Here is a 21,731-nt window from a genome sequence, read left to right on the forward strand (position 1 = left end):
AAGTTGAAATGTCTCAGAAGTATCCCCCGAGGTACACATACTACAGTATATGCATTATTAATTCTGTATTACTCTGATTCATGGGAGAATTGCAAGTCACACCCACTGCAGTTTTGCAAGAAAATTACTTTCTCTGACAGTGAAAATCCCACTCACAGTATTAGAGCTGAACACCTTTCTCATGCTGTATCAAAAAAAAAAAAGTCTCAGCCCTCTCTGCAGGTCCCTAGTGCAGAACTGTTCAAAGACATCTTTTAGGTGCTCTGTGTCAAACCCCAAGTCTTTCCATCAAGGCTGATGCACTCTAAAACCTGCTTCTTTCCTTCTTAATACCTCCGTCAGTGATTAAGTTCCCTACTAGTTTGGTATTACTGGCAAAGGTTGAGGTGCAAGAAGGGCTTCAGCCAGGCTCCAGGAGAGATCGTTAACTCCTTCCTGCGTAGGACACAGTTTGCCAGGCATACAAATAATTCCTTAATAGACATGGACAAGATGAGGAAGGGATGTGTTGTTGAGCATACGTTAAGCTGAACATCAAATTGAACATGATGTCATTGTTTTACCGAGGTCTGTGGTGACAGGGATTAGGTTTGGGCATTTCAAACATTGCCAGATAATAGCCAGAAAGACTGGCAACAGCTAGATTTTATAACTAGCCATAGCAAGCCCTTCAGCAAGATAAAATCTAATGTGATTACTTGATGCTGATGCAAAGCTAGGTTGATGTTTTTGAACAAGTTAGTGCTTAATAGTTTACTACAGCCCATAGAAATAGTTTCCTATTTGCGAACCCATTCCTGGCATTATCTTAGAAGCATTATTTAAGAAATATCAATCCTCATAGATTTTTATGAGCTCATTTTAGTAGCATAATCCATAAAATGCAACATGACAAAACTCGCTTAACTGCAGTTGTTGTAATTTCAGCCTTGTATGTGCAAATGCTCTAGCACTTACAGGTCAAAAACAGGCTTATATTTAATGGAATTACGCTAAGGCTCCTCGGGTAAACATCTGTATTATTGAGGAAACTGTGAAGTCTAAGAGCAATGGTTCAGCAATGCGCACAGAAAGCTAGAGTACAGTGTATGCTGTTGGCTTCCCAAAAAAATCTGCTAGAAAGTAAGTACCCATGTGACTGCCATTTGTGAAGAATGTAAAATTATGCATTTCCTATGCATATGGCAGGTCCAAAATCTGGGTCAACAGACACTAAATAAAATCAGCTTGAGGAATAAATCGATGAAAAACGACATGAATAACAATTGGCTTTCTTGAATTTAACTGATGTAACAGTGAATAAGCCATTCATACGACGAGAAGGTTAAATCTAGATGAGACACAATGATACACACTGCACGAACCACCTATCAAGTCCACTATTCTGGATCTCCCAGCAGATAATCCCTCTATTAATGTATTTTGAAACATGTTTCCTAAACACGGGAACAATTTCAAGCTCTTTGGTAATGCTTGCGAAATTGGAGGGAGCTATTTCAGAAGTACTGTTCACACAGGTTACTAGTTAGGTTAAAGCTTCTCTTGGCAGTTGACCATTTGGAAAACACTGCAAGAACTGAGTCAGAAGCTGATGCATGAACACTTAAAAAGATCAAGATAACCTGATTTGCAGACACATATTTCATGACAAATTAATCAGCATTGAACCTAAAGATTTTTTGCACAACAGAAAAATGCAGTGCAGATATGATTACCCACAAACAGTTTCAGGCTTTACGAAAAGTAGAGAAGTACTATGTTGAAACTTGCAGCAACAAAAGCGAATCCTCACCTTCTTCTAAAATATTTTTTGCCACCAATGGCAAATCTGCCTGAAATATCAGGCTAGCCCACAGAAAAATCAGAACTGCAGTTCTGCCGCTGAATATATAAATGCCAGATTAATCAATCCACAGCACACACTCTTCTTACGCTCTTTTGACTCTACATAATGGACTAAAAAAATATTGCTCCTTCATAGCAATATACATCGTGATAGACCTGCTCACATAGACAGTTGCTTTATCTGACCTTTAAACTTTCAACTTAAACACTCAGAATATCGCCAAATCCTGCACCAAGTAACAAAACCTGCAACCGACACTACAAGCCAGCCACCGTTTTTTCAGGATACACTGTTCTCAGTGAGCAGGCCTTTCTCCTTACTCTATAGCAACCCATTTGCAAAATAGGAGTTAGCTATTATAATAAAGATAAACTTATATAAAAATATACATCAAAGTACACTCTGTGACCTGACCCAAAAAAGACCACAGCTAACACACAAGGAATTTCTAGTTCCTTTGGGCTACTTTATAACTTCAGCTTGAAAGGGAACCAGGAACATGAACTTGAAGACAGACATTAATGAAGATACAGACTACTGATTTTCAAACCATAAAAATAGCTTACAATGTTATAAAACATTATCATACTATTTGAAATTGAAATACATGATCAAACCATTTCAATTCTGATTCAAAGCATTGGTTGATGATCTCAGAGTCCTCTTATGTTTGCTCTATATTTAAAACAAGACTAAGCTATAGACAAAAATGCGAATTGCTGGCTCATAATCCAAAACCAAAATAATGAAAACACAGAAAAATGCCTTTAGACAATCATACCTGACAAGTAAGACCACAGGGCAAAAATGAGGGCAACCACATTTTGTCATTGGATAACCACATCACAAATCCCAACAGCCCATCGGCACGTGCTCAGAAAAAATATTTCCCAACCTGCAACTGTGTTAATGCTGTACTATCTTCCCACATCTAGAGAAGTCATTCATACTGCCTATGCTACTGCTTACTAACTATTCCGCTAAAGATACAGAATCATATAACTAAATCATGCCTGCTAGTAACAATAGTGTATACTTTCGCTAAAACAAGTTACATTGAGGCTTCAGAGCATCCTGTCATATTCCAAGGGGTATTTTAGGTGCTTTGTTCACTTGGCTTTCGACAGGCCCCCTCAAAGGATACAGGAATGTCTCTAAAATACAAATTACGGCCCCCAGTCTGGGCAAAGCACCTGCAGTTGTAAAGTGTACCACAACCCAGTAAAAGCAGCAGAATTAGACTCTCACTCCATATCTCTACCTCTGAATTTTCTTAGAAACCTTGATCAGGAAAGGACAAAACAGTCTTGCTTGGACCACTATTGCTACCTTCGCTTCCTCAATTTCTTCCTCTAATGATGCCTTACTGAAGTGTGCCTTTTACCTTCAGCTTTTCTGCAACACAAGGACGATGAACAGTTATCAATCGCTTCTAAGACTTCACCCATAGTCATTCATGAGGCTCACAAAAAAATCGACATCCTACCTCCAAACTCCATTCAACCTAAATGAGAAAAAAAGCAGCACCCTGCAGAAGTGATTTTGCTTTGCAGCTGGGTGGCTCAGTGCTGCTTTTACCAGTGCAATGCAGTCCTAGGTCAGTGGAAGGTCGCCGCAGCATATTACAGCATCAAGCAGAAACGCATCAACCTAATGGCTCTCGTCGGTGTGATTCCCATAGCCAGAGACAACATACCAGTGAGATGTCTTCATCGGAGGCCCTCTAATAACTCTGCAAAGAAGTTCATGGCCAGCACAACTTACCTAGAAGATGCTCTAACATCTACCAGGCAACAGCTTGGTGATGACAGATTTCGGGAGCAGAGAAACAGAGAAGTTGCTTAAAAGCATTTTTATACTGACTTTCGAGGAGCACCTTCTGAGCTGCGATTGTAGGTCAAAGCTACAGAGTACATCCCACTTACAGATACATCAATAGACACAGCATCTCCTTATCAACTTCACCTTAGCTACAAAATTGCCATCATCGATTCCCCCATAATTTTTAAATTTTATTTTACTTTTGTATTAGTTATTTAGTCAACTGATTGTGGGCATGGAGGTACTCCTCTGACAGGCTGTGTGTGGGGATCACAGAACACTGCAAACTCAGTGATGCAAAGCTCATGAGATGAAGTGTTCAGAAAAAGTCTGCCATATGCTTACGCAATACATTGCCAAGCTAGAATTTAAGAGTTAATTCATTTATTTTTAAATAAGGGCTTTGAAATGTTACACATTACCACAAGCTCAAAAAGACTCTAAGTATAGTGTATCAGGACTGGCAGAACATCATCTTCTACTCTGTTGGGCTCCACTTTGACCTATTTCGACCAACATAAAACTAACTAACCAGCAGATAAGGTCAATTATTTTCTTCTGAATAGAATTTGTCTTATTAATTACCCTGGCATGTCCAACAGAGTATTCAAGAAGTGTGAAGACACTCTCAAAAATTGGTTCTTGAAATTTTGTTAATATGTATTTATATGGAGTTCAGCAAGGGCCTGAAAGTTCTTCGTTACTAACTTTTTAATATATTTATCTTTTTTTTGGAGAGGGATATGGGAATTGCCTTTCTTTCTTTTTGCTTTTTTCCTTTTCCTTTATAAAGATTAGAAATGCGCTGACAACTCTCCCTGGTTTTGCAAAGCCCAACAGTATGTATATGACATGAATTACAAGATATTAACACGTTATATAAAAAGGTGAGAGTGACGAGCCTTTAACAGGTGTTGTCATTAATCTCATTTAGTTAGCCACTAATGCTAGAAAGATGTTGATAAAAGTTTCACAGTCTGCTGAAAAAAAAATTAATTCTGGCCTGCTACATACACAGTCTGCCTATTTAATGAAAGGCATATTATACAGTTGATTTAAGTCTCATTTATAATGATTCAGTGTGTGTCACTAAATTTAGAGATGCAAGTTAAATACCAGCAATTTTAAATCAATAAATTCACCACTTAAAATTTAAAAAGAAAATTAATTTAATCAAATACAATGCAAATTAATCTAATCAAATACAATCTCTTCATTTGATATTTCTTGAGATGCAGAGCAATCTTTAGGAGCTAACTTACTCTCCTAAATAGTAAATAATCCCAATTGTACCTTGGTTCCTCCTATAAAGGACCTGTGTTTCACATTCCTATACATGGGTGGATCTCAGCACTAGAAAATCACCTGCAGGATCAGTGTGTAAATTACACACAAAAACATTATATATCAATATATGCTATTATTTTTTATATCATAAGCACAAGTGCTGCCACTCTTCTAGCAGGGTAGGAAACAGCAGAGACAGCTATACCAAACTAACAAACAAAAGACTGAATAAAAACAAGAGCAGAAACGTGTTTCCATGGAATCTATGTACAGCCCACAAAAAAATTACACTTGCTTTGTAAAGCATGGATGCATTAGGAAGATATTAAGATCTTGATATGAACAATTAAGGATAAGTCAGATCTTGCATATCCTACAATCTTCAGCATTTAGTATTACCTCATGCTACTTATCCGAACCGCTCACCTCAAGCCCCTTCTTTTGTTCTGCTATTTAGGTAGGTATGTTGGTACTTCATTTCATGTCACGATGCTATAAATATTCTCCCAGCATTACAGACCATAGATTACAAAAATATTCCATTTCACATAATGAAATGAATGTAATTTCAGTCATTACATGAGACAACTGGCATCAATGGCTTCCACAACTGGAAATCGATGGATCGCTTTATGTTGTAGCCTTATGCAACTGCACATAGAATTACTCATTTCTTTCGTTTATATTGTTTAGCAAGTAAAACCTAGATCTTGTGCAGAAAATAATGCTCCATCTTAAGTTCACCCTTTCGTTCACTGAAATAGATCTTGAAATTAGATGTGGGTTTTTAGACTTTCCAGTTTCACACAGCAATCCACAAATTTTAACAGGCACAGCTGAACAGATAGCTACAGTTTTGATTTTAAACATCGCTGTTCTTATGAAGTAGCAGCATATTTCTGTGATGTTGGCTGGACTTCTTTAAAAACATTCAGCCAGGTGTAGCCATTCTTTAGCCTCATTTTTTTGATCTGTAAATGAACACTAGAGGTTAAATCAGACCAACGTGCACATCTTTTCTAAAAATTCTGAAAGTCAGCAATGCAAAACTCCCCTTCCGAAAAGTCAGTAAGATAACAAGATAGATAAGATAGATGAGATACAAGTAGAAAAAGAAAGAACAGGAACATGCAAAGAAATTAAGAAATTAAATGTTCATATTTATAAGAACTTTGACACATTTTAAATGTTTAATACGCATAAGATTCATATCATCCCTTCCTCCTTTTACATCCCTCCCCCACCCACACTTGTGGTTCCCAAACATGCCTTCTTCCACTGTGCAGCCTGATTCTCTGTATGTCCTTCACATAGGTTCCTCTGATATAAGCTCTATACTGGAGATGGCAGCGAAACTGCAATTATATTTAATATTTTGTTGCTAAGTTTTTTGTTTTGGTGTGTTTTTTGCAGACATCAGCTCCAACCTGCCTGGGCTTGTTAGCTGAAACATGGCTAAACTGCCTCCAGGGACAACTCAAGTCTGAAAGCATCTCAACTACTTCCTCTCAACCTGAGCTCGCAAACTCTCACCTCCACGCTGTACTCCCAATACCGGCTGTGTTTAAGGAACAGTAAGGGGAGATCAGAGCACAGTTTGCTCCGAGCTGGCCTCCAAGACCAGGCTGACCGCACAAGCAGCCCCTGGGTGATGTCTGGGCCACCCCACCACAGTCCCCATTTGGGCTCTTTGAGGACTCATTAGCCCCAGCCTCGCACAAATGCCCAGATTCCCGACTCCCACCTCCCACACAGCCCTCGGCGCTGGAGGACCCACTGCAGGCATATGCAGCCAACCACAAAATCATTCGCCATGAAGTACAAAATGACCCATTTCACGTGCAACGTACATTTCTCTTCCATCAGTTCTCGGCACCGGGTTCCCCATCCACATACCCCACGTTCGCCCTTTCCTGGACGCTCTCCAGCAGGCACCATCCCCTCTCCGGGGAAAGCCAGCAGCGCTGTGCTCACCGCCCTGCGGCATGCTGCCACACAAACCGCCTTTTCCAGTTCCCTGCGCACAGGCTCTCCTGTATCTTCTCAAAGAGATAACGTGCAAATTCAAATTCTCTCTCCCCAGTTTGGCTAGTGCCCGTACTTTTTCACTTCTTTCAGACTAATCATCTCTAATCAGGGAAGCATCAACACAGCTCCAGGATGAAGATCCCCTGCGCCTCCTCCGTACCCCAATTCACTCCCTCCAGGCCCTGCCCTTCTTTCCCCAGCTCAAACTGAAGGGCACTTTCCTCTCTTAACAGGAAAGATTAAGCAAAACCTTTTCTTCAATATTCAGGCTACACCGTTCAGCAGTATGTGGAATTGGAGGGAAAAGCAAAAAAAACACACTGAAGCCATGGCATTTCAGAAATGCTCTGAACACTGTCACATTTCCAGAAGGAACCTGACCGGGGCAAGAGATTTCAGACTGCGTTAGGAAAGGCTGCATATAGAGGAGCCCTGCAGTTACTGATGCAAACACCCACCCACAATACAGTTTCGGTCCCGTTCTCAGCACAGACCCGAGGGTATCGGCACACCCCTGGGAGATGCCCCTTGTCCAAGTGCGGGGCAGGAGCCCTCCCTGCCCGGGCGACGGCGAGGCCGGCACCGGGTTACGGCGGGCGCCCCTAGCCCGGCCATCCGCGACGGGCCCAGCCCCGGCGCCCCGTCCCGAGGCCCTGCTCCGGCCCCGCCGCGCCCACCCCCGCCGGAAGCCGGGCAGCGCCCCGCTTCCCCCGCAGACAATGACAGAGAGAGGCCAGCCCGGGGGTTGGGGCACGGCCGCAGCCTCCGCTCGGCCCCCCTTCCCTGTCAGCGCCGCCGGCCCGGCGGTGACAGCCGCCCGCGGCCGCGCCAGCCCCGCTCCCTGCCCGCACCGCACCGTGGCGGCCCCTTCTCCCTCCACCACCCCAGAGCGGCCCGGGGCGCGGGCCCCCGCAGGTCCCGGGGCGGGAGGCGGCGGTCGGGCCTCCGCGGGGCGCCCCCGGGGGCTGCGCGTCCCGTCCGGGCCCGGAGCGGCCGCTCCTGCCGGAGGCGCTGCGGGCGGCCCCGCGGTGTCTCTGGGGAGGAGCTGTCAGAAAGCGCGGCCGGGCCGGGCCGGGCCGGGCCGGGCCGGGTCGCGGCTCCCCGGGCGGGCGGGCAGGCAGGGCGGGGCGGGGAATCCTCACCCGCCGTCGGCGCCGCGGCCCCCGCCGCCCCTCACCTCAGGGTGGGTCCCACGCAGGCCGTGTCGGTGCTCTCGATCTCCTGCAGGATCCGATCATGCTCGGGGAGACTCTCCGCCATCTTGGATGGGAGGGACCCGGCGGCCGCGCCGCTGCGGGAGGGGCCGGGGAGGGACCGAGGGCGGAGGCGGTCGCGGCGCCGGGCTGGGGGCGGCAGCAGCCGCCGGGGAGGGCTTCCCGGCGCGGAGGGGGGCGCGGGGGTGAGGAGGGAGGAGAAGGGGCGAGCGAGGAGGAGCAGGTCACACCGGGCCGCGCCCGCCCGGTTCGCCGCAGCTCGCCGGTGCCCCGCGGCCCTTGTCGGGGGAAGGGACGCGCCCTGGGAGCCCAGCAAAGCCCCTCTGTCCCCTGGGCATCTCCGGGCGCTAGTGTCCGGTAGAGACCGCGGGCAGCTGCCGCTGCCTGGCGCCACCCGCCCCGCCCCGCTCAGCGCCCTGTGACAGGTCAGGGACACCCAAAATCCGACTCCTCTCCCGGCCACGCTACGGATGGACCCGCCGCCCTTCCCGCGCCCCGTTGACGACGCTGCAGAGACGCCTTGAAGGCTTATAGGGTCAAAACCGGTCCTCTGGGCTGGTTCTGGTTTGTTTCTCAGGGTGGGGGTTTTTTTTAATTTATTTATTTGTTTTGTTTTGCTTTTAACTGCTCCCGCTCATGTGCACGCGGGCCGTGCTAGTCCCAGCAGGGAGGCGGCGGTGGGGCGGGCGCGGAGCGCGCTGCCACCGGCCGGCGGCACCGGGCCCGGGCGCGGAAGCTCTGCAGGGGTTTCTGCATGCAAGTTAGGTCACCGACTTGCGTCCTTCCTTTCTTTAGGTGATAGAAATTTGGGGGGCCGGGGTAAAAACAGAACAACCAAAAAGTGCACCTTTTTGTGCATCGGCTTGCTGCGTTTCACTAGAAACTGGCGTATTGTTTCCTAGTGCCCTCGAGCATGTGTACAGCAAAGCTTCGTTTTTCAATGAAAGAGGAATAGCCCATTTTCTATTTAAATTATACACTTGGTGGTTTGTGGCCAAAGATGAGCTAGTCCTTGGGTTTTGCATGCTCAGGAGACAGGATACACCTGCTTTCTGGGCAAAGTTATCTGCGCAGAAGTGGGAAGCCAACGAAAAGAAATAGGCCTGAAGTATGAAACTTCAGGACGATGGGTGGCTACTTTTCCAGTGAGAAACTGACGAGCAGTTTACAACTGTAAGTGCATCAAAGTCTAGACACCAGCCAGCTACAATTGTGTTTGGCACGCTTCCAGTTACTGTAATCAAACTCATCATCTCTCCTGCCCTGGTGCAGCTACACCTGGATGCTAGCTAATAAATGGCACCGAAGACTGGGCACATCTTGTCTATGCTTGTGGTTTTATCATATTCAGTGTTGATTCAGATGAATTTATTGATGACACCTACTAAATCAACGAGGGTTATTCCAAATGTAGACAAGTGCCTACAAAGTGCATGCTGCAGAAAGAAAATAGGAAAAATCCTACAGGCTACCGCTGCGGTAGTATTTCCTTCAAGAAATCACTCAAATGCAGTAACAATCTTCCCACGTTACTTTTTTTTTTCCCCATCATCAAATTACTGAAGTAATAGATTGACACATACATTTTTCAGGGTAAATTAAATTTTCTTTCTTTAGCCTGATAGTCACTGCAACCTGACGCCTACAGTGCCAGGCAGGCTATTTTTAAAACTCTTCTACAGATACTGACAATATACTTAGACACATAACATCATAATCTTTTATGTATCACTTTTTTGCAGGGATGAATGTGCAGAGGAAATTTTTTTCAGTTGCACTTTTACCATTAAACAGTTTCCATGAGCTGCAAATGAAAAAAATACTAAAATCTTCAGTACTTAGGAATATCAACAGTAAAACCTTAAGTAGTTTTGTCTTTAGTGATTAAAAAAAAGTTGCATTTATTAAAAATCTAAGAATAAGAAGCAATTAATTCTTTAAAAATGTAACATCAAACTAAAAACACTGCTACACAAAGCAGCAAATTTCCCCTTGTTTTCATGTTTAAGAGTAATTTCTTTCTTCACAGAGAATTTGGAGCCAGCCTTCATGAACAGATAGCTTTGTCCTGGTGAAAAGAAAGAGCTGAGTAGGTGACCTTGGTTTGTATTTTTTTCATTTAGGGCCAATCACATTGAAATTAAATTCAACTTTCCTGTAGACTTCAGGGTCAGGAAAACAAAGTTTCTAATATATTGGTGAAAGAACAGCTATAGAATGGAACAAATCCATCATGAACAATGTAATATTATCTAAAAGATGCATACCTTAGAGTGGTTCCAAGAGGCAGCTCGAAGGACTGGATCTCAGCAAGGGCATTTTCATATATCTGATCTTTGTTTTCTTCTAGATACAATTCTGACAGATTTGACTTGCTTTTCCTTGCCATAGATTAGCATAAAACTAGTCTAACTTTAGGAGAGGACTTTTATTCTGATTATTATCGTTGACTAAGTGACTGTAGTCAGCAAAACCAGGCATGAAAAAACAGATCCTGCGCTAACCTCGTGACTCCTGAGGACTTTGTGTCCAAGAATGGTGCACAGCTGCTGTTTTCCTGTCTGCTGGTAACATTTGCCTTGTATGCAGTACCCAGGCCTGCACAGCCTTTTTTGTGTGTGCGTGCAATTTATTTATCTTAACAGGAAATTTACTGGCAAAAATAATATTTTTACATCCTTGTAATAGTTCATCAGTAACAAATATTAAGCCTGAAATTTAGTCAGTTTGAAAACACAGTTTTAAAGTCATTTCAGACACTAGACATCAATGCTCAATTTCTCTGTTAAGTTTTATGAGATTAAAAATAATTTTTTTTTAAAAAAATTGTATTTTTCCTTTTGCTGTATAAAAAGCCTGCACACACAAGAAGTTAGCTGGATTTATGAAGCAGGTTTATGGACCTTGTAAAGCAGACTGGAAAAGCAGAGAAACTTTCACATTCTCGTCTTTTTCCTTTTCAGCATTAGTAGATGCTACTTATAATAACAGAGTGCAAAAAAAGCTCTGGGATAACTGTGGTTTTTATATGAGTGTGCAATAAACAAAACTCTTACTAATTCATTACCTGCATGGAAGAAGAAGAAAATGGATAAACTCCTACAAATGTTGAGAGCAGTGCTACTGTCAAGTCGTCGTTATGATGATGGCAAAGAAAATGCTTTGCACAACTGCCACCAATTACTTTAATTTCAGGCAGTTATTTCAAACATGAGACTGGAGTTCTAGATCTTTTAATTTAAACAACTTTTTAGCAGCCTAATTCAATATTACGTGGCATAGTCGATTTGGTTATTTTGGATATTTCAAAGGTTTTAATCAAAATTTGGCTCCTATCTCAGTACTGCTCCTGACAAAATTGATGAGTGTCTCGATACTCATGGTGCAGTTAACTGTTAAATGCAGAAAAACAGAAATTACTCATTTCTGACCAGGGTGATATATCGTTTATTCACTTCTCTATGCCCAGCGGGAACACTGAGGAGATGAGTTCATGTCAGTAGCAGTGGGATAGAGCTCTAAAGGCTACAAAGAGTTACACACGTACAAATCTGTAACGCATTCCCTTGAACATATTTATTTCCCTACTTTAATCACCTGTTTATTTTTAAACCAAAATTAAGCAATTGCTTTGTTAGTGTTAATACCCAATACATTTCCTGCTTTCGTGTTCTGATCAGAATTGTGAGCCATTTTCACACCTTTCACAAGAAATGGGAGCCTGTGATTGACCCATCCAGCCACTGGATGTCACACAAATGCAGGTGAAAGAATATCGTAACTACTTGTTCTAATCTTAACAGACACCAGATTCGGTATTAATTTATCAGTTATGAAGTGACACTGTGAAAGTAAACTGCAAAAATTATTACACTGAATAAGCTGAAGCTTAAGCTTATTCACGTGATATAGAAGAACGAACATCTGCTGCCACTGTGGCAGAGCACAGGCAGGCCAGGTAAATCGGAGACGCCTTGGACATCTACACCCAGCCTTCACACACCGTGGCTTGCAAGAAAAATAGGATGCAGTGATGGGAGCATGACGCTTTATACAGAGCGCTTTTGTGAACATTTTGAGGTGATTTTAAGTGAGTTCAATACTTACAGAGGCTTTGGGTACAATTTCTTCTTCCTTCTTTCCCAAAACCTCGCGCAGAAGCTTGCTTTAGGAATAAATCAACCAAAATAAACAGTACTCTGAATCTGTTGTGCAAATAATGTTGTACGTATCACGGCTGCCTGGAAATAAATATGTTTAACAGCAAAGCAAAACAATGTAAAAAGAAGCAAACAAATACAAAAGTGAGTGACCAAGAAATAGGCAGGTGTTGCAGTCTGTTCGGTTGTGGAAGTGGGTGTTGAGGTACCTTGGTTCTCTGTACTGGGTTAGACCAAATTGCACCAGCCCAGTTGCTTGGCTCTCCAGAGTGGTTTACACCCATGCTGAACCTGTATAGACCATGACATGTGGAGAAACATCTAACGTATAGTGGTGGACCTGTAGCTGACCCCAGATCCATGCGCAGGAGTCCGCTAATCCCTGCCAAAAGCCCTTTCTGCTGCAGGTGATCCTGCTTCTTCCCCAAGCTGTCTGTCCAACCTGCGCTCCCCTTCTCCGTTTCTGTCTCCTACTCCTCCCCACCTCTTCCATAATCCTGGTGCTGCTTAGATGTGCCCAAACTTTCAGTTGTACATGAGCTTTTCCTTTTTCCAGCTGAGTTCAGGGCCACTCTCAAAGGGCTTTAGGGAACTTCCTCGTCCAAGGAAATCAAGTTTTTCTGCAAAAAGGCAAAAGGACAAATTCGGTACTTTGACATGACGCAAGCTGATACATTCATCAATTTCTGGCAGAACAGTGTATCTCTACTTCACAACCATACGTAACACACTCAGAGGCTGCAGCTAAATAGACTATCAGCAAAGACAGTGCCAAGTATTTAATTTTTTTTTTTTTTAATTTAATTTACGGTACTCCCCATGCTGAAAGGGACAGTAGGAATTATCGTTTCTGAGGCACCATTCTTGTACTAGTTGAAATTTAACCAGGTCAAGAAGCCTGAGAAAGTATTCATCTGCTAGAAGTCCCTGACAGAAAAAGGGAAGATATTTTCTGTGCTTGTTAAATTCTCGCTATTTTTGTGAAGGAGGTATTTCATTGCCTGAACAGGCAGAAACCTCAGGGCCTGTGAGCTGTAAAGAGAGCTGCTGTCATCTTTCCAATCATCCTGAGATTTTCCTTTGAAAAAATATGCCAAAGCACCTATTTCTTGCTGAAGGTATAAAAATGGTTCACAACTCTGTATAGAATAAGAGGGAAATTGAGGCAAATATCAACAAGATTGTGAAGCAGGATGCAGAGGCTTATCTAGAGCAAACCCACTTTCGCCACATCCTTTCTCCCTTTCCTCCCCTAATTCCTACTGTTTCCCAACCCCAATGGGATACCAGAGGGCCAAGAACTGCTGGTTTAAATCCAGCCTGCCTGTGTTAATGCTTTAAAAATATGTTTTACCCACATGACAATTACAAAAAGAGTAGCATGTGCTGTAGTATAGAGTCATCCCTACTGGGTATGTAATTCCAGTGTAGATTACTTTTTCTTTTAAATTACCAATGCAAGATTAGCAGCATCAAGTCATCTGTGGTTTGTTTAATTTTCTTTCCCAGTTGGATTGGAATCCATTTTGAATGATTCATGGAAAAGAGGGAAGGGGGGAAAATGTCCACCCTCAAATGGAATTACTATAGATAATTTTCACATGCAATGCCATCCATAACAAATGACTTCATTGGTCATTGCCCGGATATCTCCTCTTTACATCCCTCCACAAGGACAACAATGGCATTAGTCATTTCTCTGGCATCTCCTGCTCTGGTGCTGCCTCCTTTCCTGGGCTCATCACAACCTGGACCCTTGCAAACCAGCTCATTCTCCCTAGAACCTGCACCGGCTGCTCCTGTTCCCCTTGTGCCTGCTTCTTTTCTGGTGGCCAGACCTGTTTCTGCCTGCCTCTTGGATGAAGCATGGTGGCAACAACCCTGTCAAACGGTTCTTGGGAGGGACAGGGCGATATGGAGCTGCTGGAATTACCACTGCCATCTTTTGCCTCGGTGCAGCTGTGCTTTAAGAAATTTTTTTTAGCTTCTTGATGAATTCTGCCATCAGAGATTTACCAGGAGGAAGAAGGGAACTCTAACTTGTTTCCTGCTCACCTGCCCTGAATACCTCTAATCACCAACATGCACTTACCCGTACCTCACCATCAACAGTACAGCTCCATCTAGCTCAGCCTGGCCCATTTGATCAGGACAAACTGATTTTTCTCAAATATACCATTGAAACTTTGGAATGGGAAGCTCAGACTAATACAATGTTCAAGGCTATGCCACCAGGAATCAGCCACCTTTGCCCAAGCAAATATAGCAAGAGTAGCTATGCAGGAATAGGTAATTCAGTGTAACTTATGCAGTAATAACCTATGTACAACACAGGCTGGGCTGAATGGAGTACTTGGAGAGTATCAGCTTGAGCTGGCAGCAACACATTGAAGACAGCAATCTTTTCTCTATAAAAAGGGACTTCTGGTACCTTTCTAGGCCTCTTCATTCATTATACACAAAAAAACTATTCTTGGAATTTTTCATTTTTTGAGATAAAACCATGCAATTGTGTATGAAATAGGAGTTTTTAAATAATTTTAATAAAAGGTATACTGGTTACATACTTCTTATGCTTTGATCTTTATAATCTACTGCTTTTTCAGACTAAGTACATCTTGGACACATTAATAAATTTGATATTAACCTTTAGAAACTATAAGATAACCTTTCCCAGATTAGGTAGAAGGCCTCTGTGTATGATTCACAGCCATTTGCTGCAAATGAATATGTTTTTAATTGTCCCAAATGCACCTCATTATGATAAGGGTTTGCAGGACAAACTGTGCTTTAGGTTATTGCACATAAAATTGTTATTTCTATTTAAAAATAGCATTTATTGTCAGGTATTACATACACACCATAAGCCCAGGGAAATGTGTTAGGAATTGTTTTAGTGCTCAAAGCACTATCATGACTAAAAATCGGACTTTTCTAGAACTGAATTGCTACTGTCTCTCTACAGTGCATTACTACTGAAACATCTCTAGCAAGCATCGGATAAAATGTATTCTTTTAAGGTTGCTGACTTTCCTTATTACTCCATATTGCCGGTATATTACATACCGGCAGGGAAATTACTTCATTTTTTCAGAGCGTTTAAGTGAACTATGCTTGAATTGTAGTCAAAATCTGTAAATACGCTGCTGTTTGCTTTAATTACATTGGATTTAAGAATTGGACAGCATATATAACAATCTTCACCAAAAGATCGAGGAAATAACATTCTATTGCACATTTACACCTGCTATTTTTATAGTAAATTGCTCAAAACAACACACATCTCTCCCACTAGGAGGGCAGCGCATCACTAACTACTTTTGACATTTCATTGACATCTTACAAATGCCTAAAAATATCAGGAGAGATCCTCAGCTGGTGCTGATGTTGTCTTTGTAAAAGTCAATAAGGCCATCAAGACTACTGGCTGAGCAGAGGCACTTCTGTCTGGCAGCAGCGGGAATAAGAGGAGAATCACTCTCATCATACTTGTTTATATAATACTGGGTGCCATTGAGGAACAAGTACTATTTCATTTTCATTACAACATACAGACCACGAAATAATGCTCAGCCCCAGCTCTGGGCACATGCAAAAAGTAATTAACAGTTCAGACTAAATACTAATGTATTTAGCAGTATTTAGTACTGTATACTAAATACTACTGTATTTTAACACAGCGTTTGAATTTCAGATTTGAAGGAGACACTGCTTAATAACGTTGGATAATAGCTTACAAAGTAGCTTCTTTATCGTTCTCCAGAACAAAACACTGACGCATAAAAAAATTTTCTCTCTGCTTACTAGTGCTTTTAAGGAACAGGCGTCGATTAAAACCCCGAGTCAAGGACGTGCCCTGGGAGCCTGAGGGCTTTGCTTCCTTGTAGGCAGCGAGGAGCTGTATTACAGATGCTGCCCTGGAGGACGTTGCTTTTCTGGAACACGAGGGCTTTTTTTCTCCCCACATTAAGAGCATCTAGTCTTAGATAACCACAGTGTTTAAATTCCTTATGTAACCCAGGAGAACTTTCCTGAGAAAACCAGCCCCTGTTCTGGTTTGGGGTATGAGCGAGTCAGAAATTAAAATGACTTTTGAGGTTAGGACGAGTGTATGATGGACATCTGACTGGCGATGGCCAAGTGACCCCAGCTTGGCGAGTTGCACTGTCAGCTGGACCACAGTGACTGACAGACACCGTGTCCGCTCTGAGCCCATCCTCACTGCAAACTAAAGCACTTCAATTGAAACCACCACAACTAGCCACTCAGAAGTTTGATCATTTTTAACATGGCCTATATTCTTTAAATGCTTTTAGGGAAAAAAAAAAATCCCTTGTCTGAATATAAGCTTGGATCACTTTAGCTAACAATTAATTAATCTAAATGTCTCCATAGGCATTTTCAGTCTCTCAGGTTCTTATTTCAGTTTAGTTAGAACTCCACCTAATTGACCTAAGTGAAATAACTCTGCCTTAAAAAAAGGAATATTATCAGATAGCTTTTTGCACCAGTTTCTGCAGGTCAGGCTTATGCTTCTGCTACATCCTCCACTCGTGCTTCACTGAAGTTTGCAAGAGGGGATAATTAACGTTAGCTTACCACTGCATGATGGTTGGTATTTTAATTATCCTACCAGTCAGACCTGGCCAGAGGAAATCTTCAGAATTAATTTTGCTGAAAAGCCCATGCCTACCTATTTAGTAGTGTTAACAACAATAAGAAAATTTAGAGGAAGTATCTTGACAATAACTCCTGCTTAGATAACCTGGGTTTTATTACTATGAAAGATAACAAAAAAATTTGCCAAATAGTACTGTTCTTCAAGAGAAAATCTTTTTTCCAGTAAATGAATGCAGGAATCATTACTTACAGTATCACACCATACTAGCTGATTTTTGGTAATATTTCCTAGCTATATTCAATTAACATAGCAGGTTAGACCTTGCAAATCAACATTAATAGCTCTGAAAGGAACCGCTTGTTTTTTGAGAACATTCCAATCCACAAACACTTTTTCCAGTGAAAACTGAACAATTACAATAAGACTCTGTTTTGGTAAGAAAATAGGAAATGATGCTAAACAAAAGGGAATGTTTATTTAGAAATTCCAAGGCCATTAATTTAAATTAAGAAACTGTTTGTGCTCAGAGACTATAATCAAAAGGTGATGTGAATCATTGATCACAAAAGAACTTCATAGATAAGGAGCAAGTGCGGTGCTGGGTGATTGTATTATATATTAACAACTTTCATGAGCAGCTTTTGCTGATTCATTTGGCAGGAAGTGAGCTGCCAGGAGAGATTTCTAGGGGAGGAACAATCAACAATATTTTCATATAAAATAACCTCCAGTTACTGTATTGTTCTCACAACATTTGATAATGAATGCTTTCCTGTTTAAGAAAAAAAACATAAATCACGAAAACAAAGGCAGATCTGGTTTAGTGTTACATAGCTATAAATACACAGGCGGTCTGGCAGAGTAAGGGAAGGGTCTGATCAATTAAAAAATTGGAAAGCTGGTAAGTACTCCTTGTGAAATTGCTGCACAGTTGGGAATTAAAGATACGGTAACTGCTATTCTTTTTGGAGGGAAAAAAGTCTGTGCCTTTATCTACCTTCTCGGTAGGAAGCTCACTGGCCCTGGCACGGCCGGGATTTCCTCCAGAAAGCAGTACTTGGTTTCCACTCAGGAGACCAGGACCTCCATGGACACAAAGCTGAGGCACACTGGGGGCTAGCACCGTGCTGGGAGGCCGTTACAAACGATAGGGGAGCTCGATGCTTCAAAAATTGACACTGAATCACCATAGGCAGACCCAACACAACAGGACAGATCCAAAACCCCAGGATACGGATGTCACCAAGCCAGCCCCAAGCCCCCCAGCACGCTCCCAGGGCACGCACCATGGCACAGTGGCAGCTTGGCCCTACCAGCAAGACGGCTACAACAGCAGCACAGCGAGCCAAGCCAGCGGGTCCCTGCCGCTCTGCCAGGGTGAGGAGAGGTTGGTGGGGTTGCGTTATATATATTGCATTATAGCTAGTCCACAGCGGGTGAACGTGGTGAGCCCACAAGTCCTCCGCCATCTGGCCCGTGCCGAGGATGATTTGCTCACAATTCCAGCAGGGGTCATTTAGCTTTCTTAAACTCTTTCATTGCTGCCGCTGGTACAAATAGACAAAAAAATACGAACGCCTATAACTAATCTTAGTTATAACTTGATCTGTGATGGGACTGCCCAAACACAATGCGTTTGGGAGCACATGGTAGAGAAAAGAGGATGGGAGAGAGAGAGCATGTACCAAGGAGCCCAGGAGAGTAAAAGATGCTGCAGTATATCTTAGAGCAGAACCTACAAGTGCCTATAACCGGCTACCAGTTAGATGTTATTCACGACCAGTTGTGTAGCTCTTTAACGCAGACTTTCCTATTATAAGATTTTCTACAGTACTTGTCCTTAAATGTGCAGTAACTAAACAGGGGCAGATTTAGGACGCAATCTATTAGAATGACTAATAAAGGTTTTAAAGAAATTAAGAAGGAAAAAAATAGACTCCAAATGAGTTAGCCATTGTGGATTTTCATTCAGCACAGCACCTGGCAGCGTTCTGATTCAGCATTTTTGTTTTTTTCATTATAAAATATATAGCTCTTCTCTGACTCAGGAAGTACTAATTAGGCAACTATGGAAATATATTATTGCAAAGGAAAAGTGCCATGAAATTCCATTAATTTTATCACAAATGACTACCACAGAAAGTACTGATTATCAAAATACTGTCAGTCAAACTTATAAAACAAAGATTCTAAAGAAAGCATTTTGAGAGTTTTTTATTAGAACCTCTCGAAGTATTGTGATAGGTCAGCAAATTTAATTAGCATAACTGGAGCCTGAAATCAAGATAACAATCAAGATACAGCTTGTGTACAGTTAATGTAAATACAGACTTCAGAAAATGGTTTAAAATATCAGACATTGATGCCAAATAAATACTCACACTCTCACCTCTGCTGGTTGATCTCATCCTGAGAACATGGACATCACATCTCTCTGTAACAATCCATTATAAGATTTAGGCTGTCCTGATAATGTGGCTCATCCGAGTGACAACTCAACCAACAAGTAACTATAGTCTGCCCAACCAGCACTGCCGGAAAGACAAGCTTAAATAATTAATCATGGCAAAACACAGATAGTGGAAACTTCAGAAATTCCTGATTTGAGAATCAGTTGTTAATAACAAAATACTTGAAACCATTCACATGCAAATACTGTAACTGACCAAGACAATGAGGATACCTTAAGCAAAAAAAATTTACAAAACTGCAGAACAACAAATTACATTCAACAATGTAAACAGAGTTTGGTAATTAAAGATCTATTATTTAAAGTCCAAATGATGATTTAAATTGTATTTTCCCCTTTGCATACAGCAATCTACCTGAGATATAGAGAGGCATCAAAAAGATCTCAGGAAATACTATCTATTCAGTGGAATTAATTAATAACAAATGCAGAGATTTAACACAACTTATCTCCAATTAGCCAGGAAAGACAATAAAGATATCTGGGACATGTTAAGAATAAAACCAAAGCATTTGTCATGTCAGGCTTTACATTAGGCAGCAAGAGGGATGCATTGAGAAGGTTAAAAAGGATTAATTCCTCCATTCATTAGCCAGAGAGGTACATTTTTATAAGACAAACCAATAAAAGAGACTTGCAAGATGCAATCCATGGAAAACAGGGTAATACTGAACCTTCACCAGTACTGGGAGGATTCAGATTTGCACTGCACATAATGATTCTAAAGAACTTAAAAAGCAAACAATTATCTGACTCAGAATAATTGATAATGATAACTTAAGGTATTTTTATTTTCTCTGCTCTTACTTTATTACTAGTAGAAGAAACAGTCCTGCAGTCAGACAGTCCTATTATTTGTTTAAAAAATTGTCAAGCTGAAATAAAGGGTGACTTAATATATTTATATACTCATATATTTTTATATTTTATAATTTTAGGTAGTTATCAAATAAATATATATATCTTTTCTCTCTATTAACAGGCATTAGAGAAATGTTTAACTGCGTCACTTTATAAAACAAGTCTTGACTTGCTTCATAGATTTCAAGTAAAGGAGAAACGTGCACCTTCCATGATTAATCTTCTTAATGACTAATTATGCCTGGAGATGCTGTCCCACAAGAAACTTGTATGTTAGCCACTGCCTGCCACGCTTCTCCCCCATCTCTCAGTCTAACGTAAGCTTTAAATTTACGCTTCCCTTTTCCTCTTAAAGGCCACGTGTCATTTTCAGAGGTTATAAGCCCAGCCGCGTAAATTCTGTCACCTGAAATGTAGCATATAACATTGTCCGCCAGGTCTTCTCCAAAACCTTAGGGGAAAATTTGCTCAATAGAGACACAAAGTAATTAAGGCTTCAGCCTTTTTTTTTTTTCCTTCCCCCCCCCCCCCCCATGCTTTGACTACAAACTTGCTTTCAAAAGGCACACAGGTGTTTTCCTTGCCCAAGACAAGCTACCGACAGACTTGGAGCCCACCACAGACCACTGTCCAGGCACAATGGGAAGGAAAACCAGCCTTAACTCTGAATTTTCCTGTGTGTTTAAATCAGACACTTAATGATTTTTTTTTTTTAAATGTAGGGTTTGAGTTTGAATAGTACTTTAAGCACTAAACTGTCTCCTTAATGTTTGGAGGGGATTAAGTTCAGAGTTCATTGTGTTGTCTGTCATTTTAAAAAGATTAGATAGTTTAGTTCGGCTCCTACTGGCAATGTAAAAGTCTCTGTATTTATTGACTGTCTGGAGTCATTATCAAAGCTTCTAAAACCAATCGACACCTTGTAAACAAAAGTCCCATTATTTTAGTGATCCTGATAAGATTTACATGGTACCCACATTTTTGTTATGATTGATTGAACTGTTAGAGATATTCATACTGTAACAGGTTATGTGATAAATGATTAAAAATTCAATTAGCAAATTAAGCTTTACATTGGTTTGGAAAACGTGAATGAATGTAACCCTTCCTAGTCTATGTCAGATATAACTTGTAGTTTTGGGTTTGGATCGGGAAAATTCTGAAAGGTTTCAAATATTCTTCCAGGAAGAAAGATCCTTTCAAAGGGAGGAAATGATATTTTAAACTTGGGGATTTTTCTAGCAACTGTTAGTAAACTGAGAAACAATATCATGTGGAGGAGTTTGATGTACTAAAATAGTAGATTATGGTCATGTAGTAGGAAAGCTGTACACCACTAAACTACTACTATATAATTGTTAAATTGTGTGAACTATTTATTTTTCAAATAACCATATAAAAGTCAAGTTGAATTAGAGGACCA

General features: G+C 41.6%; 1 protein-coding gene across 13 annotated transcripts in view; it reads right to left on the minus strand.

The window, feature by feature from the left end:
- The window catches only part of EXOC6 (exocyst complex component 6), a 94,909-nt gene extending 86,589 nt beyond the window's left edge, over positions 1 to 8,320 (minus strand). For 10 of the 13 annotated variants that reach the window (XR_012674302.1, XM_075154719.1, XM_075154730.1 and 7 more), the window contains exon 1: positions 8,160 to 8,295. Coding sequence is in view for 11 of the 13 variants with exons in the window: in XM_075154719.1 (XP_075010820.1) it covers positions 8,160 to 8,242 (83 nt within the window). In the remaining 2 variants the exon portion in view is untranslated. Of the gene's footprint in view, positions 1 to 8,159 lie in introns of all 13 variants that reach the window. The other 3 variants (XM_075154720.1, XM_075154717.1, XM_075154724.1) reach the window with 2 other exon arrangements.
- Positions 8,321 to 21,731: the final 13,411 nt, after the last annotated feature.

This window comes from Calonectris borealis, chromosome 7, assembly GCF_964195595.1.
Source record: "Calonectris borealis chromosome 7, bCalBor7.hap1.2, whole genome shotgun sequence".
Taxonomy (NCBI): Eukaryota; Metazoa; Chordata; class Aves; order Procellariiformes; family Procellariidae; genus Calonectris; species Calonectris borealis.